This window comes from Plectrocnemia conspersa, unplaced genomic scaffold (genome assembly GCF_051122295.1).
Source record: "Plectrocnemia conspersa isolate PC_06_02 unplaced genomic scaffold, ASM5112229v1 ptg000004l, whole genome shotgun sequence".
Lineage (NCBI taxonomy): Eukaryota > Metazoa > Arthropoda > Insecta > Trichoptera > Polycentropodidae > Plectrocnemia > Plectrocnemia conspersa.
In genome coordinates, this window is record NW_028277168.1 from 19,090,817 (window position 1) to 19,118,659 (window position 27,843).

Consider the following 27,843-nt stretch of genomic DNA (forward strand, 5'->3'; position numbering starts at 1 on the left):
GAAATCCTTTCTTCACCTTTCTTATTCGATAAAACATAGTATCTTCTTATAGGGTTGATTCTTTGATAACCATATAGTATTATCAACGGCTAATAATAAATAATAGCAAATAAATTAAATAATCATAATCACTACATTAGATTTGTATTATACAAAGGCGTATTTCTAATTAAATTCCATATTGTTTATTATAATAATTAGGTTATATTTAATTGTATAAAACATTCTTTTATTTTGGTATTTTGTCCGGCATTTATCTTTGCAGTTGGGCTGTGTACTTTTGGTCAATGTAGCTTCTTCTCTTAGTAGATAATCTAAAGCTCTTCATTTATTATAATGCGCTTTTGATTTTCCTTTACGTTTAAGTAATTATCTTTAGTAAATTAAAAATTTTCCGAACTGTATGTCCGCAGTCTTGGCCATGTTATATACATACATATATATAATACATTACTAGTTCTGAATGATGAGTTAGTATACTCGATTTTGTTTGGTTTATTTTAAAATATGGCAAAGAAAAAATAATCAGGAACATAGACTAATGTAGTTTCACACGTGCCGGATGGATTCACCCGACAACGGGCCGGCGCCGTTTACAAGCCCTTCACACGTGGCCGGTCTCTGGCCGGTTTCTGGCCGGTTTCTTTCCAACCCGACCTATACCCCGTCTACTGATGCCAGTCACACATAAGTCCTTCCACGCATTTCGCGTTAGGATTTTATTTTTGTATGTATTCTACTAAGATAATTAAAAGAGATTATATTAATATAATTAAAATTTTGAGGTCTATTTCTTCCGCTATTGCCTAAACACCAGAAATATATTTAATAATTTTATTACAAGATACCACAATCACTGTCAACGGCCCGGTTCATGTTTGAGTTTCACCTCCACCACACTCAACCCGGTACAGTTACAGTACAGTTGTGGTGAACACGGCCGGCGACAACCCAGCAGCCAGCGTCGGGCCGGCGCCAGATGGATTCGTCCGGCACGTCTGAAATGGTAGGTACTAGCCCATACAACACCATCCCCACTACACGGCGCCGGCCCAGTGCTGGGCGAATTCATCCGGCACGTGTGAAACTACACTAACAGATATGAATAATAGAATAGGAATAGGTTCATAGATACTGTAAATATAGAACGTTTGTCTGATATTCTTCGTTATCAAGATAACGTGTGACAAAAACCAATTTGTTTATATTTACTCATTTGACTTTAAGTGAAAGAATCAATATAAGATTAATGATTTTAGGTCAATATCAGCGACTCATTTATTCAACATTTGATTTAGACGAAAAACTTTACAAAAAGCCTGCACAGTTTTTAATCCTCAACACTATTGTTATATTTAGTTAACACTACTGCCTGAACATTGTATTTATTTATTTAAAAAACACTGTTAAATACAAAAATATTTAGACAATATAAAAAATTATAAAACAGAACTAATGAAAAAATGTAAAATTAATAAATCATTAGAATGAAATCGGAAATATAATTTTGCAATATTATTGTATATTACAATAATTTTTTTTTATATATATAATGAATAATCTTTTTATTGATAATAATATGTGAATCATTCTTTTAGAGGTACTTCATTATATATTAAGTCTCGCCATCGAGTAGCATCATTGCTATCGCTAGGACACCAACTACTTTCTGGTTTGACAGAATCTTTAATTCTCTGAAAATAATAATAATATACATTAATATTGTTTAATTTATGTCTATATTATAAGCAAATGTATTAATTACCTTAATCAAGGAGCCTTTTTGATTGAAATAAATATGGTAAATCATATATGATGGAATAGCTGCAATTGAGCTTGAACAAAGAACCCAGCCGGCTCCGACACTCCAACTTGGATAGTCTACCCCTTTATATGTAACTTTAGTGTTCCACACAATTGTCGTTATAAATATGAACTGAAATAAATAGATCTGTTAAATTAACATTCTTAACTTTATCATATTTTACAAAATATCAGAGATTACCATTAAAATCAACGGTGTGATGTATTTCCAGCATAGTGACCACACCAGATGGACCTTCTTACCGTTCATAAATTCAATATCTTTGATGAAATTATTACATCCATATATCCAACTTATGATTGTGATTTCAAAAAGACAAATTAGTATGACAGGGATTGATGCGGAGTACCAATCGAAGAGTTGCAGTATGTACATTCCGCCCTATAATTTATATTAAATATGGTTATTTGTTTAATAACACATTGCAATATACATGTTTAATTAATTTACATTTGTGCAGAACACTGATGAACCAATGAGAAATGATAAGCACACCAAAAATGTAAGTAGAACTTTTCTTTTTCTCATCCATGGAAAATTGTCGACTAACGCTGACATGATGGTTTCAACTTGTACGAACTGAAAATAATAATTTGTTAATTAAAATATGTATAATTCATATATATAGCATATACAAGGGTAAGTCAAATGAAATCCCTAAAAGTGCATTTAATTATCTTATATTATATATTGACAGCAGAGTGGTACAAAGGTAAAAAAATCAAAAATTTAGTTTGGTAATGCATTCATTCCAGCAAGTGTATGAGTGGACTAGAAGCTTCTAAAACGGGCAGATTCAAGATTAGGTCAGGCACACTTATTCCATTGCCACAGTTGAAGGCAAAGTGAAGTAATATCGTATACAATGTTTTGCAGTTTTGAAAAGTGTTTGCATTGTGACTCCGGAAGAAATTTCATACACCACTGTCTGAATTTCTCTTATAAAGACTTACTCAAATCTCCTCAAGAATAAAAATTATGTGGAATTTTGTTGCGACATGACAATGCATTTGATGGTTGCAACGATCTAGCATAAGTGTTTTGAACATTAGCCATACTGAGATCTAATCCCAAGTGATTTTTATATCTTTGGAGCGCGCAAAAGCTTCAGGTCTGCAAAGAAGTCAGGGACGTTATTTCGGTATTTTCCAGAGGGGGTGTAAAAGTTGGTCAGTCAGTGATCATTTTTTTAATATTTCGATTTTATTAAGATTTGTAGTATTTTTCATTAAATGATATGCATTTTTCATGCCAAATTTAAAAGAGCGTCCCTGTTTAGAATTCACGTTAAAAGCAATAACAGTCGCCGTTGCAGTGGAATCGCTCGGTTATCTAGCATGCATATTAAGACTTTTTATAACAATATTATGATGTACAATAAGCGAGAATCAAATGAAACATATCTAAACTGAATTTTGACCAATAGGAGAGCGCAAAAAACAATTATCCCTTCTCAGAAGTAAAAAATCCAAGTCAAAAGCAATAAAATCGTGCCGGCGCCATCACAGTAGGAACGCTCGGTAATGAGCGTCGGTACTGTTTTATTGCTTTCGACGTGGATTTTTAACTTCCAATAAGAGATAATTGTATTTTGAGCTCTTCTATAAGGCAAAATTCGGTTTAGATGTGCTCTATTCGATTCTCACTTATTGTACGTCGTAATATTGTTATAAAAAGTCTCAATATGCACGCTAGATAACCAAGCGTTTCTACTGCGACGCCACGATTTTATTGCTTTTGACTTGGATTTTTGACTTCTGAGAAGTGATAATTGTTTTTGTGCCCTCCTATTGACCAAAATTTGGTTTAAATATACTTTGCCCAATACTCTCATATCAAAAGTCCATGTAATATCGGTAAGGATAGCTTTCATATCAACTGGTGAAAATGTATTTGGACTTCATAAGTGAAAATATAACTTCACTGAAAAATACACATTCATGTAAATAAATAATGATAAGTATCTAAATATTACTACGTATATAAAAGTTGAAATCATATAATTTTACTAGCACCTGCCAGATAAATTATATTTTCCCTGGTAAAAATATATATCTATCGGTGAAAATGTATTCCGATATGATTTCATTGAAATGACATATTTAAAAAAATGTTATTGGATAGATTCTGGCCGGTTTTTTAGATTTTTTAAGGGATAATTTTATTATTTCTGGTTTAGAATCAGATACGTCATTTCAGCCATTTCCAGTGAGGGGGGGGGAGGGTGAAAAGTTGGCCAGTCAGTGGTTGATTTTTTTAATATTTAGCTTTCATTAAGATTCATAGTATTTCATTAACTGACATGCTTTTTTCACGCGAAATTCAAGAGGGGCACCTACCCCTCCAGAAATTAAAAATTGTTTTCGGGATATATTCGGAGATTGTTTTTTTATATTTTCTTTGAGGGATAACCTGGTTTAGAATCAGGAAAGTCATTTCAATTTTTTCTAGGGGGGGGGGGGCAAAAGTTGGGCAGTCAGTGGTCGTTTTTTAATATTAGGATTTCATTATGATTCATATGTATACATTTATATGTATTTCATTAAATGCCATGCATTTTTTGCCAAATTAAAGGGGGGGGGCAAATGCCCCCACCTGCCCCCCCCCAAAATGACGTACCTGGAAGAAATGCAATTGGTAGTCCATGAGTGGCGGTGCTCCTTACACTTTCTAAGCACTAGAAAACTTTTCTAGTTTAAAAATTAAGAGATGGAAATATTTAAGGTTTTCATTTGACTAACTTTTATATGTTATTAAAAATAAATTCAACGCCAGGTATGTTTTGAGATTTCAAGTTATTTATTTACTTTTTTGTAAATCTTCCCTTGCAACATAACGTTACATGCGTTACAACAGGGCAAATGCAATCAACACATACAAGCAAGTACTGAGATACCAGAATGGAATCTGTCTGTATATTAGTGACATTTATTTTATTATATAAGCTATTATTATTGCTTACAATCAATAGGCATCACTACTAATAACCTAGATCGATTTTATTTTAATTGATTATCCGTGAGATTAGGAACATCTAGGAAGACATTATCTGTGATCAATTGGAATTATAATTATATATTTAAAACACTAATTCCGATCTTCCAGACATGATAGAAATTTAAAAGCACTAGGGTTCATATGGGATTTGAACCAAGATATTTGAGGTATTAGTCACCAATTAAACCACTGGTCTGAATGAGTTTTATTCCCAAATATGTTATTGTCTATTGATTTTAACTTAAATAAAAGTGAAAGTTGTACTATTTTAGTACATAAATAAAATAATATGAATATACTAACACAACTATCTATTCCAAGTAAGAAGAGCATCGAGAAGAACAACACTGACCACAGATTGGACCATGGCAACATTGTTATAGCTGATGGATAAGTAATGAACGCTAATGATGGTCCTCCAGTTGCCACTGTGGCAACAGGTAGTCCTGTCTTCTCCGCCATGAATCCAACTACGGAAAACACCACAAATCCGGCAAAAATACTTGTACTGCAGTTTATGATTGGTATCAAAAACGAATCACTGAAGAAAAATTAAAATAACATTATATGTATATTAATAAAACGCATATAAACATAACGTTGGTATCTTACGATAGATTGTTGTTTTTGAACTTATTATAGCTTGCCATGCTAACGATGCCGCCCCAGCCCGGCCCCAAAGAATAAAATATTTGTATAGCAGCATCTGCCCAAACCTTACATAAAAAATAATTGTATTATTTAGTACAAACAAAGCATAAAATTACAATATCATACCCTGAGATTGCCAAGCTGCTTCCAATCGGGATAGATGTAAAATGCGATACCTTGTAGCGCACCTGGTAAAGTGATGCCTCTTATGAACAATACAAATAGAATCACGTACGGAAATGTTGCAGTGAAGTAAACAACTTTGCCAACAGATTTAATTCCTTTGATGATGCACAAGAATATTATGATCCATGATAGAGCGTTTCCCCAAAACAACGGCCATACAATTGTACCGACTTCTTCTAAACTGCCCGATATTTCTAATATCTTATTGCTGAAATTAAAAATTTGAAGTAAATCAAACATTATTAAGCAAGAAGATGGCTATTAATATAAATAAATGAAGACTCTATGACAAGAATTTGACAACTTAATTTTGTTGAAAGTAAGTTTATTTATTGTTGTCATAGAGTAGTATATTTACTGGAAAAATTCATCGGCAGACGTCGAGATGGAAGAGTTTAAGAAGAGCGTGCTGTTAACTTCGCCATATTCTGTTAGCTGCACAAATAATGTTTTACATAATATCACCAGTCATAGCGAAAACTATAACGGTACATTTTTTCATTTTACAATATGGTTATCTTAATGTTCAAAAAATATAATTAAAAACACAGGCAAATTTCATGATTATATTATAAGTAAAGTGAAAAATGAAGCACATTCATATTTATTGTGATTGTCGAATTTACATGAGCTTTCTTGTTGTAATATTGATAAAAAAAAACGTATTCATACCTTAACACATTTATCCGTATTCCACAGATTATCACAATTATCCCAAGGTAAAACACTACCGAAAGAGTATTTTATAAATAACAATGGATAAGTTAATATTAGACTGTAATACAACGTACATAAGATATTTACAATAATTATTGCATATCCGACTCCTACAAACATATTATTATATATATAAAGCTATGATTATTGTTTGTAAATATAGTATTAGTATTTACCTTTAAATAACGGTGATATTCTGAACATCGTTATGCATCCAGTACTGGAGAATTGACCGATGCTTGTTTCCAAGTAATATAATGGTATACCGCATATCACCAGCATTAATAGGTAAGGCACAAGAAACGCACCTATGGTTTTTTAAAAAGGTATTTGTGAAACCAATTATATATGTTGAATAAATAAATATTGTATATACCTCCTCCGTTTCTGTAACATAAATATGGAAATCTCCATACGTTTCCGATGCCGATGGCGTACCCCAAGCATGATAGTAAAAATTCAGTCTTAGACTTCCACTTGCCTCGTTCTGGTTCTTCACGAATCTGAAAATTAGGACATTAATCGATTATATTTTACAAATATAAATATGACTTTTAGATACATACATTTTTTTCCGGCTCTGGTGGTGTTTCAAGTGTCATCACTTTGCAGCTAGGCATTTGCATCTGATCGCAAGATTGTAAAAATCAAAGGTTGCTTTAGATGCAGCGTTTACATCTAATAAGGAAGCATACACATTATTCAATTGCCAACAATTGACCACCTCTGAGCAAACTGTTATAAAATGTGTTTTATGAACATTATACCATATAAAACCTTGGAATGATTAATTAATGATTGCAGTTAACAGAAAGTTGATTTAATACATACATATGTGCATATTATTGTAATTAGCTGACTATACTTATTCTTTATTACTTATAATTATAATAATATTAGTTATTACTATAACATTCGTTATTATACTTACAAATTAACATAATTAGCACACAAGCTGGTGGATCTCTTAGTCTCAACTGAGTTTTATGTCTCTGAGATTAACACTGTTTGATTGCAAACAACTAGTCATTGTCTTCTGAATCAACAAAAGTAAATAATCTGTTTATAAATAAATAGTAAGTTGAACTATTGTACTATTGTATCCGGCATATGACAAATGCTTGTAATTTTAAAGTGACCAGATGTTGAAAATATCAAAAGAGGACACTAAAAATAAAAAGGCCATCTTGTAAATTTTTGTTTAAAAAGAACAAATTGCTGCAGGCAGGTACATCATTTTGGGGAGGGGCAAGTCAGAGAATTCCCCCTCCCCCTTGAATTTGGAGAGAAAAATGCAAGTCATTCAATGAAATACTATGCATCTTAACGAAATCGAAATATTAAAAAACATTAATTGCCTAGCAAACTTTCACCCCCCCCCCCCCTGGAAACAGCTAAAATGACGTCTTTGACGGTAATGCGTTAGTAATGCATTTTTTAGTTCAACAAAAATAAAAATATTGTATTTTTTTTAAATATTGATTTAAAATAATGTGTTTTTGATTTTATACTTTACTTACTATTTTTATATTCCATTTTTGTTACTACTTCATACATATATAAAAATAATAAAATAATTAAATTTCATATTATGATTAATAGTCGATTTATATTTTATTTAAAATTTAGAATTATGGCCGTCATGACCAAACAGGTTACCCCAATGCGTCACGATGGCCTATAGTAATATAGTGAATAAAATACAACATCAATATACTTGTGCGTCATACAACAAAACAATAACAGTTCATTTAACTTCACGATATTTTTAGAATGTTAATAGCTAGTAATTATAGTGACATTTCAGTTATTTTTTACATATCTAATAATTTATTACAATTTTTTTGTTAAATAGCGTTAGCCCAATAAGTTACAACAGATTAACGCAATCAATTAATACTAAGTAAGTAGTGACATCAGAATTTAATAAAAGTGAGTGGTATCTATTTTGTTAATTGTAAACTATCAATACAGCTTGCAATTAATAGATGTCACAATGCACGACCTAACTTAATTTTATTTTAATTATTCATCCGCGATGATCGATCGGAACTAAAATGATATTATAACAACTTATTCCGATTTCTCAGACTCAATAGAAATTGAAAAACACAAGGGTTCTTATGGGATTCAAACCCAGGTCTTTCAGGTACTAGTCAACGGCGTATACCACTAATTATATAATACTATAGAGTCCATATTGAAAAGTTCTACCTATTAAATGTTACAATATTGTTATTTGGTTCGAACTAGAAATTGTTTTTACTCGTTTCACACAGTAGGTATATCGTTGATACTTTTAGACATTAGACACAGCAATAGCAAAAAATATGATAAAAAAATAAACATACGTCTATATATTATTGCATTTTTACAAACATGTTTAGTTATCGAAAACACGAAAATAATTCCAATAGTATCAAATTGTATTTAAAATTAGGTAATTTTAAAATATTTTTTATAAAATGTTCTTTAACAATGTTTTTTTGAGTAGGTGATGTACAATTTTTTTTGTGTTTTTATAATATATTTTTATATTCCCTAACCACCATTTACAACAATTCAAGTGAACTATACAATTATTAAATATTAAGTAATAGTAATTAGTTTTTATGTGAATTATTTTTTTTAGTAAAGTTTTTAAATAATTTTACTATTATATTATACATAGTTATTAGTTTTTTTAGTTAATATCAAGTAATATAGAAGCATATTATTTGTTTTGAAATAAATAAATAAATCATTGTGACAATACTACCTTAACTGCAATTATCCTTTATGACAAACATGAGCATTTTATAAAACTGATAAAATCGCTGTCCCAACTTAAACTGACCTGAATAGAATTGTAGTCTTCTGTCTTTTGGCTATCGTCCAAATCATTGCTTTATTTTTTTATTTCCACTTAATAATGTGCATTTATAAAGTAGAGTGACTATAATTTAACGTTCAGAGACTTTATTTTATTTTTCTTATATTATACTATAACTCAAAAAAGAAATGAGTGAAACACTGATTTTTATAAAACGGCAACTAGGACTTTATAAGACAGCCAAATTTTTTATTATTCAGATATACTCCTATTTTTTTTTCAAATTACGTTTCGAACAAATAGAAAAAAAAAACGAAAGAATAAAATAAAATAAATAAAAATAAAATTTTAAGAGAAGTGGCCCGCAAGATCATTTGGGTTGGCTACCCCTGGTGTACGCCGTAATATCTGGGGTGACCTTTTTATTAGCTCCCACCAACAAAATAAAAATTGGCACCCGAAATGCTTGCAACAGAAAAAATGTATATATTTTGATTTTGCTTCAGTTTCAGATACCGAAATACTGGTATTTCATATTTTCAAAACCAGTATTTCGGAATTCAATAAAACCAACTAAAATACCGAGATCCCGGTTTCGATAATATCGGTATTGCAATTCCTACTAACATGCACAAACACAACAGCATTTTAGGTACCGCCAGAAAGAAAAATTGAAAAAAAATCGACCAGTCTTAAATCACACACACTTAAATTGCCTTTCCAGTGCAATTAACACTTCCTTCACCACGAATCACCAAGAGTTAACCCTAGCTTAAAAATGATAAGAATTTGTTTCCAAGCAGAACCATGGCACGAACGATTCATGGCGTATCTATTACTTAAAATAAATTTGTTACAAAAATTTTTTGCGGCCAGAAAATCAACGGTTGTAATGTAAGAGTAACTTATAGTTTTTTGTTATATATATGCTTATCTCAAGCATGTATGTATATCGATAGTATTTTTCAAGAAACCAGCAACCACTAGTACATGTGTTAGCGCCATTTTATATTGGTATATATGCTTCTTTTTAGGGTTCTATTAGGATCTTTGCGCCATTTGTATTAATATTAACACATTTTTTATAACCTATACCAATTGTAAATACATTTCAATATCCTTTTTTCTGTTTTCCAGGTTTACAATTTTTTAACTGTTTTAATAAAATGTTTGTATTTATACTGAAAAAAGGTAAAAAAAATGTTTGCAACGAAAAACAATTACAGTACTACTAATGATTATCTGAATATGTATGATGTCATGTCATCATAGTTATTTCATTATTAATTATAATAATTTACAATTGATTAAAACTTCATAGATTTGGATAACTCATCGAAATTTCAATCGATGAGTCACCCCTTATCTCTTTTTTAGTGTATTGGCGCGGTACATGTGATCCCCACAACGTAATTGTATTTAATTTATTTCTTATCAAACGTAATTAAACAATTGTATGTAGTTCCCCCTAAAAGTTAAAAGCTTATTTTATAAGAACCCATTGTTGCCTTTTCGTTATCTGACAATATTTTCAATGTGAAATGTTTAGATTTGTCAAAATTTTCTCTAAAACAATAGTTAGATAAAGGTATCATTGTTACCTGAAAATTTAATAGAATCCTAAGCCTCCGCTGATGTATTTAAAACAAACTAAGCTGTAAATTAAAAAAAAAAATCTTTAATATATTTTAAAAAGTAAATAATATTTTATCGAATACATCTCTGCCATATAACTCGTACTTCTGAAAAAAAATCGTCACCACCTCTCGCTAACTGGATTAAGCTTTTACAGTAGCTTAACCACGGAGTGAAATGTGTATTTTGTACATTAGTACATCGCTTCGACATTGTGGGGAAGAAACTCCACACAATTTACCACCAGCTATTGAACATATAAATGCATTGTGTCTAGTTTTCTCAAGCGGAATTCGTTCCGCCGGTAAAATTCACGCATGGTTACCCTACAGTTGAGTGAATTCAATTCAATTTTAAATTATAAATTATATTTTCAATTCATAATTATTCGAATTTAATTATTATGTATATAATTACTCGAAACAATTCTATCCAATCAAGTCGGCATAGTAGATATCTACAGTGTAGTTTGCCGCATTGACGATAGATGTCTACGTGCGGGGGAGAGCTGTCAAATTAGACTATTGGGTTTTTAGGTTATGTCTCCGTTTGTTTGGTCGCTCGACGCCTAAGCTACGTTTGGCTAAAGCTGAAAGTGTTTGTGAACCGAAAACACGTTCAGTATTGTTTCGCAATGGATGTTATTCAATATTTTTGCCGTTGAAATTTTCGAGACAAGATCGCTACATTGGCTGTTAAGGTCATTGAATTGCCATGGTCGCAAATTGTGAGTCTAAGCATACGTTTATTATTATTTTTAATTTTAAAATATTTCCCAAATGTATCATTACTCTTTTTCAAAAAAATATTTATTTACAAATTGAAATTGGAATCCGATTAGAATTTCGCACCGTATTGTTGTAGGCTTACCATACGTCCCAGTTTCTTACCATACGTCCCGGTTCCGGTTTCACAACATTTTCGAGATTCCTTTTTTAGTTCTTACCAGATTACCGTATTTCGTGATAAATATGGCATTGTTAGTCTATTTTATTTTTTTATTGAATAAGTTTATATATTAAACCGCACCCCATTTATTACACCTTTTATTATTTTATATATTTGTTTTCAATTAATTTCAAACGATACTAAATGTTTTTATTTTTAATGTGATCAATTTTTTATAGTCTAAATCAGAAATTCATTAAGAAAAAAAATCTTTTTTTACAAAATTTATTATATTTACACCACGTTTTATTTATTAAAAGTACGCATTAAATATATACCAGCTCAAAAATATGATGTATTTTATATATAAAAGGCGTTGAGAGTTTAATGGCCAACTCAACAAATGATTAGATATCATCGTCATGAAAGTAAGTTAGTAAGCTGGATAGTGGGAGTATGGGAGATCATGCGTTGTGTGTTGACCTTGCCTATTGAATTTTGGTAAATTTACGATATCATGATTATGTCCAATTGGTTTAGGGAATATTATTATGAAACAATAAACAATTCTCCTTCCTATTAGGGTAACTTCACCTGTATGTAAAGTATAAAACATGCTTTTTTTATTTCTTAAAAATAAAACATTTTAGAACTCTCAAATATTAATAGTGGTTTGATTTTTTTCTTTAAATAGCCTTCATTATTAAACTAATGAAAATAACCAATATATATACATAATTATTTTTTAAGAAAAGTTTGATTAAGGTATAATAATAAAATGTAATTAATTTCGTTACGATAATACGTTTTATTTTACTATATTATACTCTATTAGTGATAATCAAAGAAAGTGCATTGAAATTTTTAGTAAGATGAGACACTCTTCAATTGAAATCTATCTAAAACCGAATGGCATTTGATTTATATACTACAGATAGCTATGTATTAAATATATTTATAAATTATTATGATATGTGTTCAGTTTTAGTTTGTTGTTGATACAATAAATAATCGTAATATTTTGAGCATTGAAGGACCAGTAAAACGCTTGTTGTTTGAATATCTTATTCCGTTTCTCTACATGTTTTAATAACACATATGCTTATTCCGCATCCGAACGTTACAGACGTTAGCGATATAAGAACAAGCGAGAAACCCGCGCATGTGCTAGTTAGCTAGTCCAATCATCTTGGTCATTACAACATTTTTGTTAGACATATCACAATGTAATAAGAAAAAGGAGCTATATTATTAAAATACACAATTTTGTTTGTATCATCTACATAAACCTTTTGTGATTTATATTATATTATTTTTATATGAAAAAGTAAATTAAAAGTTAATTTATTAATAACAGGTACTAGATATATATATATATATATATATATATATATATATATATATATATATATATATATATATATATTTCAATTATTTATTATTTATTAGTTATTTATATTAATAATATTTAATATAAAATTATATTATTTTTAATAAGTAACAAATAAATGTATTATTGTATTGTTAATTATTGCTGCATCTTCATCAAAATATGTTTTATTATCACCTTCACACATGACATTAAAAAATTTAAGTACTTCACCATAAATTAGATCTCAAAATTATAAATGCATGATACTTTTAACACATTGTGAATTGGAGCATTATGCATTATTTAATGTAAAAATATGTCTATTTTTATATATTTTTTAAGCTAATAAAATGAAAAATAAACTATACAAGGTAGAAAATGCGTTACACATCAATTTATTATCTCTTGTATTAAATCACTTTCTCTGCATTATACAGTCGAAATTCAGGTCATAGGATTATGCAAGTCAAATTTATGGTTTCCATTCAAAAAACATACATTTTGTTCAACAAAGTTAACACAGTATGAATTGAATTTAAATTGTACAAGCGTTAATGAGTGCTGTTTTATCAGTCACGGTTGAAACTTGGCGAAGTAAAGACATACAGCTCTGTTAACACTGTAAGAGTATTTTTATTAGTGAAAATGTTATTGATAAATAGGCATATCTGATTTAAGTTTCACCTAATTCTCTTTAAACACACGTTTCGATTATTAAGTTATAAATACATATAACTTTATATTTCATTGTGGCTAACATTTAATTATAATACATTTTATGGCTATGATTCACAACGTTAACAGTTAAATTATTAGATAGATAAGTATGTTACTTTTTCCACTAATCCAAGTTTCGATAATGATATCGTATTTCATATTTGTGTAGTTAAAATAGTTTACTCGTTTATTAGTCTACAGGTCTAAGCATTAACAGGTTTATTCCATTATGAGTTTTCCAAACACGTTTTATTCATAAACATTAAACAATATTATTGTTTTTTTAACAATTGTTAAGCTTGTATTTATTTTTAATTTTAAACCTTGACCTATAAATAATCGCGACTAATCGTGGATAAAATATTAATCATCTATGAGTTGATTCTTGACCTTTATTTACTGGCAATCTCAAAATCGATTCAGTTACATAATTCGATAGCCCAAATCGCATATTGACTTATAAATCCACTATTTTTTGGATAAGATAATATTTTTAGGCACATTAACTGCTCATTCTCGATAGCCTTGATTATGTCGAACGTAAATGGGCTCCTCGCAGTCAATGTCTTTGCACGATTAGTATACACATAATGAATGCTTCTTAGTTTCATTGCAAATGCCATCGTATGAGTTGTTTCCGTGGTGAACTGTTTATATAATAACATAAACTGTTACTAAGTGCTTTAGTGTTGTTTATTTTCTATAGATGTTAGTAATATACATAGAAGATCTGAGATTTTTAAATAGGTCGTTAAAGTTCGTCAGATTTGTGTTCTAAGATAGGTAAAATACGCATTTGTTATCTTTTTTGTATTTAGATATATTGTTTGTCGTATTATGTTATACAATTTAGAAATAGAATACTTTACATCATTTTTTTATTTAAATAACAGTAGAAAGTTAAAAAAGCACTTGAAAAGAAAAATCTATCATATGTCCTTGTATGGACTTATTGCGCTTTATTATATGCAAATACTGCTTTATATTATATGAAAATTACATTTTCCTGATCTAATTAATAGGTACGTAGAAAAAAATTGTATTGTTTATGATATAAAATATGTATATTATATGTACATAGCGTTTAAATTTTAAACTGCTATAAGGGCCTTATGAAAGTTTTAATATGCTACAATGCCTTATGTCATCATTACTACTTATATTACAGCACATTACAGTTATTTCAAAAACATTGATTTGGTTCTATTCCAAATTTTAATTTTGTACTTATAAATTATATCATAATTCAACAATAATATTATTTAATTCACAATAAGTATTGATAATTTCTGGTTCATAGTATACCAAAGCAAATGTCATAAAAATATCTTATGTACATATGTATTTACTTTTTATCTTAATAATATGTAGTTTTTAATAAATAATAAATATTTTTGTGTTTCATATGGTAACATTAGTCTTGTATATGAATAAATAATATTGAGGTATTTGATAACTCCCTTTTAACGATTAGTAATTACACACATTAGAAATAATGACTAGTATACATAGTTGCTAAAGATAAAATACCAGTAAAATGAAATATAATTCTAAAACATATTTGTTTGTTTATAAATATGTAATATATATCATATAATATATTTTATCTTTTTTAACTACAGTATTTTACAGCTAATTTGACAGCGTTGTCATAAATTTTTATCAAAAATAATATATTTATTTTTCAACTCTTAGCGTACCAAATGTATAAAAAAAATACATGATGTCCGAACATGGGGACGGAATGACCCCAAAGGTTATTGTAATTTACCATTATAATTTGACAGAACCTTGTTATATAATATATACAATAATTAATGGCATTTTCATTTACGAACGAAAAAGTTTGGGGCTATTTCTGCTTTTATTTGTATTATAAAATATGCATGAAAATGCAGATAGAAAAATTTCAAAAAAATAACGATTTTTAAATAATTATCGGTGGCCAAAATCTACTAAAAACTAACACAAAAAATGTTTAACCTTTGATTATAAGTCTCCTCATCCCATTAATCTTTGCTTTTTTTTCTTACATTTGTAAAAATGTATATTTTTTTTATAAATTACGATAATTTCACTATTCTTTCGTTGTTTGTTAACAGTTGTGGTATCAATGATTCTATTTAGTAACGGGATATTTTTTGTTTCGGATATTCAATCATAAATCAACAATGGTAGTGGAGATAAAATAATATCAGTTAAGCTATTATGCTTTATGAGTTTCAACTCAGTCATAATGCAACAATATCAGTGTAATGCAATGTGTCAAATGTGGTTCTAAAATTTTCGTTCCTGAAATTTTGATATTGAATATCTACGTAAAGGCGGGTCTTTAGGAGTTGTTAGTGAGTATATTAGGCTGCCATAAAAGTAGGTCCGAGATTAACGATACAGAAGCTAGCACAAAAGCTCAACGTGTCGCCTACATCAGTGCATAGACATTTAAAAAATTAAATTTCCTACAACAGTTTTTAGATGGAAAAAAAATATTTCACAAAAACGGATATGAAAAACGACATTAAAGAATTTATTGCTTCCAAAATACATAATTTTTCGAACCAGATAATGAGTAACACGTGGAGAATAGTTTTAGAAAAATATGAAGAATATATAATTCAGTAAAAGTATTACAAGTTTTGATTTTTAACTCATTTAACCCGCACCTTTAAAAACACAAAAACCTAGGAAACAATTAATAATTAATAGTTTAAGTGTGTTATTTTAGTTACTATAATAGTTATTTTATTTGCCGACAATGCTTTTTATTTATTCGGATAGATTTACACAAACGACATAACGCCTGGTGGTAAGAATTCATAGTTGACCTTGACGAGAACTCTGACGTTTTGTCAAACTTGACGTGATTTTTTTATCGTAGTTTTTTAGGGCGCTTCCATTGAGATGATTAAATCTAGGTTCATAATCATATATACACGATTCGTCATCTGTTATTTAAAAATTTGACTGCTACTGTTTCCCGCGCAAAATGTCAGTCAAAATTACTTTACATGAAACGTGCGATATAATTTTACCAGCACGATATATCATTTATATAGTCAGAGATTAATACATATATTACAATAAAGACATGGGTCCGACTCTAATATGTTCTTTTGTTTTTTCATTTTTTTTGTGTCCGGGAGATCAGAATTAGTAATTATTATATAATTTCGATCGATTATCACAGATTGTTTTCCTAGATTTTCCTAATCTCACGGATAATTCAAATCGATCTAGGTCGTACATATTAGTTGTAAAATAATAATTAAGCACAATATCTTTAATTGTTCGTACTATTCATAAACATAAAATCATCGCCAAAAGTCTTATTCCACATTTGCACTACTTTACTGCACTTTATAGCATATTTAACGCAAAATTTAATACAATTTTATGCCGCCAATCGTGATAAAATGCGTCGTCATAACTTGTTTATTAAACACAAACTACGCGTCTATTATATCTAATAATTGACATGTGCACCACACGTTCATAACTTTATATTTTATTGGTGTATTATTTGATATTTCAAAAATAATATTGGATACAATAAAAATCTTAAGGACAATTTGGCCGAGCAGTGGGAAAATTTTGTGTTATTTCATTTTATCTTTATAAGAATTTTTACGAAAGAAAAAAACATTAAAAATTACCTTTTGCAACTAATATACATATACCAATTAGAAATTAGTTAATATAAATATTACGCTTAAGTGCTGTAAATTGCAGACCTATGGTGTAAAAATATTTTTTGCCATTAAATTAATTTATTTATTGTAAATCTCCCATTGTAACATACCAGGCGTTAGCTAAATGCGTAGTAAACACAATCAACAACTCCTAAAATAAGTAGTGAGACATCGCTGAAAACAAAGTCTGTAAATAAATGACATAATATATGTTATTTATTATAAACTATGCACGACCTAGCTTGATTTTATTTTAATTATTCATCATATTATTCACCCGTAAGATAAGGAAAATCTAGGAAAACCTATAATTATATAATAATCATTAATACGAAATGAAAAATACACTAGAGTCCATATGGGATTCGAACTGCATAGTCACTGACTTATACCGTGTGAATATCGTGCTGAGTAAATTTTAAAATAAATAATTACCTACACTATAACGTCAACTATTTTGTAATATTTAAATATTTATTTTAGGGTTAATGAACGACTCCTTACTGTTCGTAGTCATTAAAAAACACTTGTGTTTATGTATTTAAATATATACATATTACATACATACGTATATCTATTTAGAGCAACATTTATTTTAATAAATTATAAAGTCATTTTAAACAATAAGTAGTATAGATTTTACTAAAAACGTTAATACGATAACGATATACTTTAATGAAATTATATTAACGCTTTAAAGACCTTATATATAATCTATAGCAATAATATAACAAAAACAAACTTCACATTTGTTTGCCAAATTCTACTTAGCATGATGATTAAAAGTTGTTTTCTCAATATCTACCTAACAGATCATTTTTTTAAATATCTACTTTATATGCCGATTATATTATGTAATACAAGTCTCTTTATGCGCATTCCACAGACCTTTTGCTTTTGTATCGGTACTGACTGTATTCTTTGTTCAGGTCCTTTCACAAAGTGCTTTCTGATCCATTCAATTATTCGATTTGCTCGCGCTTGTATCATGCTGACAGAGGATTTTTTTCTTTATAAGTCACAAATTTAACATTTACAAATATATTTGTAATTACATGAAATTATGTATTACAAAAACATTTGAATTATGTAATTTAATGTATAGAAAAGTACAGTTTACACGTTATTCATTTACTGTTTCTACTAGAATAACCCATTTTCTAATTGCCTGCTAAAATGATTAAGTTTTCGTGTCATCAGCTGCTCATAGAAACGCGAAGTGTATTTAATCGTGTGGTGTCATGCATTCTCATAAGTAGTGGATTTACATTCTTTTTTTCGAGTGATAATATGGTTATTAATATATAACCCTGTCTTAAAATTTCGACTTATGTACACACATAAAAAATACATAAATAATGACGTTGAAATTCAAGAACGTATTGTATTCATTATTTTTGATAGCAACATCGTAAATACGATGACCAGGGTCAATAGAAACTTTGTCCCCCATGTAACTAAATATTGACTGAAATATAGTGACATCGCGATACGTGACATTCTAAGAGATTCGATTCTGCTAACACAATTCCAAAGTCCACGCATTGAGAAAGATATGGTCGCTATAAGAGCATTCCAAGTATGTTATAACACTTTCTTTTCGACAGATTGAGGTTCAGATATAGGCTGTGATGAATGACGGCGGAAACATAACATTGAGCGAAGTTTTAGTGAATGCCAAATTTACACCTCTCGACTATGGATTCTTCGGAGCCATGCTGTTGCTATCAGCGTGCACCGGAATCTACTTCGGATGCAGGAAGAACGCGAAGAAGGCGGATGTGCAGGATTATCTTATGGGAAACAGGAACATGAGGACTTTTCCAGTGGCCATGTCACTAATTGGAAGGTATATAGATATATCATATTATTAGACCTTATGTTTGTATTATAAATGCTATATAAAGTGTTAATTATCGCGAAGAACTTTGGTCACAGCTTCATTGCAATCAAATAATTTTCCATTCAAGCGATTCAATCTATCTGATCAGTCCTTGAATATAAACAATATAGTTACAATTGATTTTTTTATGTGATGGAAATAGATTGGGCATGTGTGAATAGCATGAGTGATACACAGGTTTTTGTGGTAAGGTAACACATGCGAATGCGAGTTCCAATGGAAAATTTTGTTAGCATGCAAAAAAGACATACATACGTGTCCAATGTGGTTATTTTAATGTATCTATCTTTGTCGTTTGCCATATGTTTGAGTAGATGTAAATGAGCTCCAAGATTTTACCAAAGTCGACCAACACGATGCATCAATAATAATTAATTGTAGATTTTTCTATAAATTGTTAACGAGCAATTAAATATATACTAATAATAGTTTTGGTAATACCTACGTATTGCTTTTCTAATCATCGTAATCATCCAGTTTATAAAAATTTTATTAAATTTCGTGCTTAAATTTTTTCACTGCGCTGCCATTTATTTTGTTATTTAATTAAATTCTAGAACCTTGAGAAAGTAGTTGTTTATGCTTGATATAAATATATTTAATTAAAAATATCCAGTTTATACAAATAACCAGTAATAAATAAATAATACTTTGTGATTATATTAAATAATACAATATTATTCTCATGTTATTTGATAAGGTGGTTTTTATATATATTGGATGAAATTAAATCTTTTTTTAATAAATCATATTTTCCATGTGTAATAAATGTACAAAAATATCCATTAAATATATTTTTTTATATTATACCTTAATGTAGTAATATCTCCTATGTATGTTATCTATTCACACCTCAAATACATGTGAACGGTACTTCTTAATTCACATCCTTTTGTGTATAGGTGCGTTCATTCGAATATCATTTTTCGAAATCACTATTGGTTCTTCTTAAAAATCCTTCCTTCAATAGGCTCAAAGATTTCTGTTGGTGGCCTTGGTACTATATTAATGCAAAAAATTGTAATGTATGTATCTACTAATTTTACGTGCTCTTAGCACGTGAACGGTTCTTCTTAATCCATGCCTTTTTTTTTGTAAATGCGGGTTCACTCGACTACATTATGACGTATCTACTATTTTTGTTTTGTCTATAATATAATATTTATTTATTTAAAATAGAAAACCTCGAAATGAAATTTATTTAAAGCAGATCCTTATTACAACAGCCCTACCACCTTTTTCTTTTCCACATTTTATGAGATATGAGCGTCTAAAAAGATGTTCGATTTTTGGGTCATTCTGCTTATATTTTTATTTATCTAAACTTGATGTAGTCTTCAAATAAAAAATATTGAAAAAATATATACTTATAAACCGCGCATCGAGAAATTTTTCGACATTAAAAATAAGTTTTTAGCTTTTGTAACTCTTTAATTTGTGCTCCCAGTTGCTTTATTTATTTATGAAATTATTTTGTCAACATATGTGAAGATTTTCGTTAGTTACCATTTCAGTTTACATATTAAGGTTTTCTTAGTTTATTTTTTACGAGCTATAGCTCGAACGCTAACTTGCTACCTAAAGAAAATTAAAAAAAGTTCGCCATGCAATATTTAAATTTTATTCTACCTATTTTAAGATTTTGATTTACTTATTGTTTATGTCCAAATTCAGTTACATTTCAGGCGTGACCATTCTGGGTACACCGGCTGAAATTTACAACTTCGGAACTCAGTATTGGATGATTATCATTCCGATCCTCGCCAGCGGTACGGTAGTGGCCACCGTCTACTTGCCTGTGTTCTTCAAGCTCAAGTTGCAATCTTCATACGAGGTATTACAATGTCAATATTTCGTCGAAGCTTCAAATCTATATAAATTGATTTGGTTCCCAGCCAAAAAATTAAAATTTCTCACATACGTCGACTTTAACATTGATGAAAGAATCGTATTGTTTATTTATATAAACCGAGTTATAAATATATGGTTTTGCATTTTCAGTATTTGGATATGCGGTTTGATAAATCTTTGAGAACGATGGCGTCGATTATGTTTCTTTTTGATGAGGTACGTATTAAATACTGTTTCGTATGATAAATACCTTTTCTGAGCTATGTAATTGGTATGTTTCAGATTATGTTTTTACCCGTTCTTGTGTATGTTCCTTCGTTAGCATTCAACCAAGGTGAGTTATAGAGTTAAAAATAAATATATAAATAGGCATTACGTAATTTTATTTTTTCAGTTACTGGTATAAATTTACATATAATAGGATCTACGGTATGCTTAGTGTGCATTTTTTATACAGTATTAGTGAGTATCTGTCAATAATGAATGAAGTGTTTGAATCTGCATTAATATTTCAATGTAAATATTGATTTCAGGGCGGACTTAGAGCCGTCGTTTGGACTGATACGTGGCAAGTTGCAGTGATGTTTGGTTCCGTTCTTTTAGTGACAATTTTGGGAACGGTCCAAGCCGGTGGTTTCGACAATGTGTGGGAAGCTGCGTCTTCCGCAAGCCGCTTACAGTTCTTTAAGTATGAGGGTAAATTAAATAGTAGAGGCAATTTATATTTTGTTTTTACAGGCTTTTTATAATCCTGTAATGTAAATATGTGTATTAAGAACTTAACTTATTAAGTTGTTTATTAAAAATTAATTAGCACCCTTTTGAAAGACGTCAATTCAGTTAGGTATGACTAGATTCTGTTTTCTATGTTACGTTTAATAAATTATAACCGGTGGTAAAATTGGTGAATAATACCTGATAGACCTGGGTTCAAATTCCATATGGACCATAAAGTTTTTAAATTTTTATCGTGTTTGAGAGATCAAAATTAGTGATTATATAATTATAACTCAGATTGATCTTCACAGATTAGGTCTTTCTAGATTTTTCTAATCTCATGGATGAATATTGTGATGAATAATTAAAATAAAATCGAGCTAAGTCTTGCATAGTGATATCCATTGATTGTAAGCTATAATAATAGATGTCTCTTATTTTAAAGACTGATTTTAATCTGGTGTCCCACTACTTAGTGGTTATTGATTGTGTTCACCCCATTGTAGCGTATTGGGCAAACGTAACAGAAGATTCATAATTATTATTGAGACATGAATTTAATGTAAGATATGTGCATTTAATTATCTTTTTCGCAAACATGTATAGATAACACACCTCAATTTAACAACAATTGTATTACCGTTCCTAGAAAAATGAGAATGAAGATTAAAAATGTTATAAACCTTAAAAATGGTACAATAGGTCTTATCATATTTTTGAGGGAGAAAATGGCGAGAGACAATAATATTTTTAAAGTTTGACTCATTTCCTTACTTTTTACACTGTCCTTCTCATAACATAATATATACACATTTTTGCAAGAAAGAGAAGCGTGTTATACTCTTATATAACTTTTATATTTAAACCAACTTAACAAGTTACGCTCGGTAACGAGCGTTCTCACTGCGACGATGATGGCACAATTTTATTGCTTTTGACGTGGATTTTTGTCTTTTAAGAAGTGATAATTGTTTATTGGGTTCTCTTATTGTACAAAATTCGGGTTGGATATGCGTCATTTGATTCTCACTTATTGTTACTCGTAATATTGTTATAAAAAGTCTTAATAAATTCACAACATTTGCTCCCCCCTGGAAAAAGTTGAAATGACGTCCTATAAGGAACATTATAAAATGAATAATATACATATAATATATGTGACGTCTAGAATTTATATTGGAAATGTGCTTAGTTATGATTTCTTTATAATAAATGCAGAAATACAATACAAATCAGAATCAATGAGACTAATATATATTTTAATAAGTTATTTTAAATATATTTAATATGTTATTTACAATGCAGACTTATTTTTATAAGAAGTTGTTTCAAATTCACATAAATTAATACAATAAACCAAAGGTCAACATTTGGTCACATAATTATCCTTCACTTTTTGTGCTATTGGTTGTTAAATCGATTGCTCTTTTAATTTTAGTTTTGTTTGAATAAATCCACAAGTTATTTTTACATGATTAGAAATGTGATGATATCATATAGAGAAAATACTCAATTTGTAGAAACAATATTTTTATAATAGATATAAGTTATTTTTTTAAGCTATTCGTTGTATTATTAAAATTAATAAGTTGACAATTTAAATGAGCAATATATAAAATAATTGCTCCATAAAACGAATTGTTTGTTTATTATGTACTGTTGGACAGATTGGTCAGAACGGTGTACACCTTATGAATAATTATCTGCAATGAATCCTTTTCCAAAGAAAATATTCGAAGATTTACCTTACATAAATGCACAAGCAATTTATTTTATGGAACAAAGTATTTATTCCAATGCACATATCTCTTAAAATAATTCCTTGTTAAATAGCACCCAATTAATAATAAGTTGCCTTTACATTTATGGTTAAATTCGTTCGTAACAAGTTTATTCAGAATCATTATTTAATGTTGCAGTTGGGACACAAACATATATAGAAGACATTCAGCATGGGGAGTGATATTTGGAGGATTTTTGTATTGGACGGCTTTTAATTCCGTTAATCAAACTATGGTGCAACGTTATATGGCGCTTCCTACTCAAAGGAAAGCAGTTTTGTAAGTCGTATATTTAAAAATGAACTATGAGATTTCTTTTAAAATAAAATCTGATTTGTTTATGTTTAGATCCGTCATATTGTTTTCGTTAGGAGCCGCTTTTGTCGTATCACTTTGTTCATATACCGGACTGTTGATCTTCGAACGGCTAGGTCAATGTGATCCGAGGAGCACTGGACAACTTCAAGCAGACGATCAACTGTTGCCAGCTTACGTGGGCATTATATCCGCTAATATACCGGGAATACTCGGTATATTTGTGGCCGGAGTATTCGGCGCAGCGTTGAGGTGCATTTGAAAACAAAGATATAAATCAGACATTTGCGATGTCAATAGTATAATGTTTTATTTATTCAGTTCTATGTCAGTGGTGCTGAACTCATCGGCGACCGTGGTTTTGGAAGACATCATTCACGGACTAGCCGGAAAGACACTGAGCTCGAAATTCGCGACGATATTGGCACGAGCAACCATATCGCTTTTGGGCCTGGCTGCTTTGGGAGCGCTCTTTATTGTTGAACGATTGAGTGGAATTCTGAGTGTAAGAATTGTATATTTATGTCAAATGCTTTGTACATGAAGGGCTTTCAAAGAGTATAAATATGAAATCAGTTAGCTAAAAATTGGAGACAAATTCATTACTTTGTAACATGAAGTTTATAGTTGCAAGATTGAAGAGTATATTTATAATATAGTATCTGAGCCTCTTTGGGGTGAGAAAGGCAGGCAGAAATATGTTATTTTTTCATTCTGAAGTCTGCTAGTGTGATATTCACTTGGCCTATTGCTTGATTCTTTATCGCATTTATAAGGTTTTAATAAAATCCAAATATTAAATACTGTAAAAAGCTGAAATGATTTTAAACTAAAATTACTCGGGTAAACTCTCAAAGAAAATCTAAAAAGAGCAGTCTTGAATCTATCTCGAAGATATTTTTTAAAATATGTCATTTCAGTGACATTATATAAGAATACATTTTCACAGGTAGATATATATTTTTACCAGTGAAAATATCATTTATCTGCCAGGTGCTAGTAAAATGATATGATTTCAACGTTTCCATATGTAGAATATATACATTTACATACTTATCATTATTAATTTACATGCGATGTATAAATGTTACAGTGAATGTGTATTTTTCAGTGAAGTTATATTTTCACACAAGTCCAAATACATTTTCACCAGTAGATATAAATATTTCTACTAGCAAAAATATAATTTAATAGATAGGCACTAGTGAAATTATATGCTGCTCTAAAATGTCTATGGAATTTAATTTGATAACTTCTCAGAAGTCAAAAATTCACGTCAAAAGCAATACAATCGTATCGGCGTTATTGCATTGGGAACACTCGTTAATGAGCGTTCCCACTGCAACGACGCCGGCATGATTTTATTGCTTTTGATGTGGATTTTTGACTTCTGAGAAGCGATAATTGATTTTTGCGCTCTCCTTTTGATCAAAATTTGATTTAGATTTGCTTCATTCGATTCTCAATTATTATAGGTCGTAATATTGTTGTAAAAAGTTTTTATATGAACGCTAGGAAATCGACGGCACGATTTTATTATTTTTGACTTGGATTCTTGGATTTGGCGAGAAAAATGCATGTGATTTAATGAAATACTATGAATCTTAATGAAATAGAAATATTAAAAAAACGACCACTGACTGGCCAACTTTTGCCCCTCCCTGGAAAAAGTTAAAATGACATCCCTGTTAATTTTTTCACACTCATACTCGTTAACAAGCTTGTAAGAAAGCCTCGAAAATATATTTTTTTGTTAGCAGAAAAATGCAAATAGACATGGCTTAATTACTTTACTTTATCTCTTTATATTGAGAGTTTCAGATTCATATCAAGTATGAATTATTGAAAATGAGAATTTATCCGACGATCTAATAAAATATTCATTGAATGATAACGACAATATTCTCAATGTACGACACACACAGTTGAACATCAATTACCAGTGTTGAATAAACAATAGAGGTAGTGTGTTACATGTGAGGTGATAGAGACAGGTCGCCTATCTCTATAATGTGTTTGTTTCAAGTTGGTTCGTTATATTTTTAACTGCTTTTATAAACTGAAAGCCCTAGTATACAATATGCATATTATTATATTATAAAATATAAATAGATTGTATTATACAAGTATAATGATCTTTAAAAAAAGATAGTAAAATCAGCAATTATTTTTATATAATTTTCATAATCAGGTTGCTACTTCTTTATCTGCCATTGCGGCAAGCAGTACGTTTGGCATGTTCACTTTGGGCATGCTCTGGCCCTGGTCAACGGCACGTGGTACATTAATTGGAGCTATTACAGGTGCTTTGATCGGTGGCTGGGCATCTTTAGGCTCACAAGCTGCTGCTGCTCATGGCTTAGTCCCTCCTGATCGATTCACGCCGTCGCTCAGTAACTGTAGCGCGTTGTTCAATTCTACGAATCTATGGCCAGACATTGTCGAAGTGAGTATAACCAATTTTATTATTATAATTGTAGCGATAATTTGATTAACAAAGTTAACTATAGCCGTTAGATCCGGAGACAATATTTCCATTGTACCGAATCTCATACCATTGGATTGCTCCTATTGGACTATTTACGACGTTGATTGTTGGAGTGATTGCGTCCGCCTTAACTTATGAAAAAGGCAGTATTCTTAAGTAAGAAGCGACAACTATATTGTGTTAAAATATAATTATTATATTAATATATACTTAATCAATTTATAGATTAGATCCTGATCTACTGTCTCCTGTGATATATAAATTTTTACCGTCATCGGTTATGCTCAACGCTGGGCAAACTCTTAGAAGAAGAGGCAAAGACTATAGAGAAGAAATGCTAACTGTGGCTACGGGTAATTTGAGTCCTTCAAATACATACAGCACATTGTGCCCTGAGAATAATAGCAACATAGTCGGGGTAAGTAATTAATTAATAAATAATTATTACATACTGTAGTTTTAATTTATTGTATTTGTAATGTTGCAGTTGAACGATTACAAAAATTCTGATAACAGCAGATGATAATGGACCATTTGTTTTAATAATAGTTTAGCGTAGGGAATTAACGATGGACATTCAGTCTTAAAGAAAAAAGACGCAGCTCATAGGGAGAGTTGCAGTGATATTGTTAAAATTTTTGTTACGTATAAAAAAATTCCAACTTACTGATTGAAATATAGATAATATTTCATATATATATATATATATATATATATATATTTATATATATACAGTGGTACCTTGGTTTTCGTTGACTTTGGTTATCATCGATTTTTTCCGCGAAAAAATTGTCTCGATTTTCGTCGGTTGCCTCGGATTTCGTCGTTTTTTATTGATTGCGAGTGTTAATACATATTACAATTACATGCCTCGTAATGTTAAAACATACTACAAATAATTGCCTCAGTTTTCGTCGGTATCGGATTTCAAGGATTGTTTTCGGACGGATTATCGACGAAAACCGAGGTACCACTGTGTATAGATATGTACATTGTACATATATGCAGGACGGCATATATGTACAATGCCCTTGCTCATTTCTATGATGAAAGAGTAAACTGATAACATCATTGAGAAATTATATCTTGCGGACAATTTGACAAATTTGATGAACTGATACTCAGTGAATATTTTACTTGTATTGATGTTTTTGTGCATCCAAAAATATTTATTTTTTTGTACTGTAATATGATTATCTATTTGGCCATATTAATATTGTAGTTTATTTAATACAAATTATACATGTATAAATTTTATTTTATTTAACCCTTTGTAGTCCAAAGTTTTTTTAATACGTA

General features: G+C 29.8%; 2 protein-coding genes across 7 annotated transcripts; one reads left to right on the top strand and one right to left on the bottom strand.

The window, feature by feature from the left end:
* Nucleotides 1-1,452: 1,452 nt before the first annotated feature.
* Ntl (Neurotransmitter transporter-like) lies at nt 1,453-9,199 on the bottom strand. Of its 3 annotated transcripts, none has more exons than XM_088185113.1 (13): nt 7,308-7,432; nt 6,943-7,054; nt 6,753-6,879; nt 6,553-6,684; nt 6,332-6,486; nt 6,018-6,094; nt 5,600-5,867; nt 5,435-5,538; nt 5,126-5,363; nt 2,276-2,404; nt 2,006-2,206; nt 1,766-1,936; nt 1,453-1,694 (listed from the first exon to the last, which is right to left on the bottom strand). In XM_088185113.1, exons 2-13 carry the CDS (start codon nt 7,000-7,002, stop codon nt 1,587-1,589), a joined length of 1,770 nt encoding a protein of 589 aa, XP_088041239.1. In that variant the 5' UTR covers nt 7,003-7,054; nt 7,308-7,432; the 3' UTR covers nt 1,453-1,586. The 3 variants fall into 3 exon arrangements, with proteins under 3 accessions (XP_088041239.1, XP_088041237.1, XP_088041238.1); XM_088185111.1 differs by lacking the exon at nt 7,308-7,432 and adding an exon at nt 9,135-9,199 and having other exon boundaries at nt 1,454-1,694; XM_088185112.1 differs by lacking the exon at nt 7,308-7,432 and having other exon boundaries at nt 1,454-1,694; nt 6,943-7,148.
* A 2,106-nt stretch (nt 9,200-11,305) lies between these two features.
* SLC5A11 (Sodium/solute co-transporter-like 5A11) lies at nt 11,306-27,796 on the top strand. 4 transcript variants are annotated; one of them, XM_088184601.1, is made up of 14 exons: nt 11,306-11,550; nt 19,097-19,338; nt 21,067-21,226; nt 21,394-21,459; nt 21,526-21,577; nt 21,638-21,705; nt 21,777-21,931; nt 23,880-24,020; nt 24,090-24,308; nt 24,378-24,561; nt 26,248-26,502; nt 26,567-26,700; nt 26,770-26,962; nt 27,032-27,796. In XM_088184601.1, exons 2-14 carry the CDS (start codon nt 19,121-19,123, stop codon nt 27,065-27,067), a joined length of 1,881 nt encoding a protein of 626 aa, XP_088040727.1. In that variant the 5' UTR covers nt 11,306-11,550; nt 19,097-19,120; the 3' UTR covers nt 27,068-27,796. The 4 variants fall into 4 exon arrangements, with proteins under 4 accessions (XP_088040727.1, XP_088040726.1, XP_088040728.1 ...); XM_088184600.1 differs by lacking the exon at nt 11,306-11,550 and adding an exon at nt 14,404-14,583; XM_088184599.1 differs by lacking the exon at nt 11,306-11,550 and adding an exon at nt 14,701-14,822.
* The last annotated feature ends 47 nt before the right edge of the window (nt 27,797-27,843 follow it).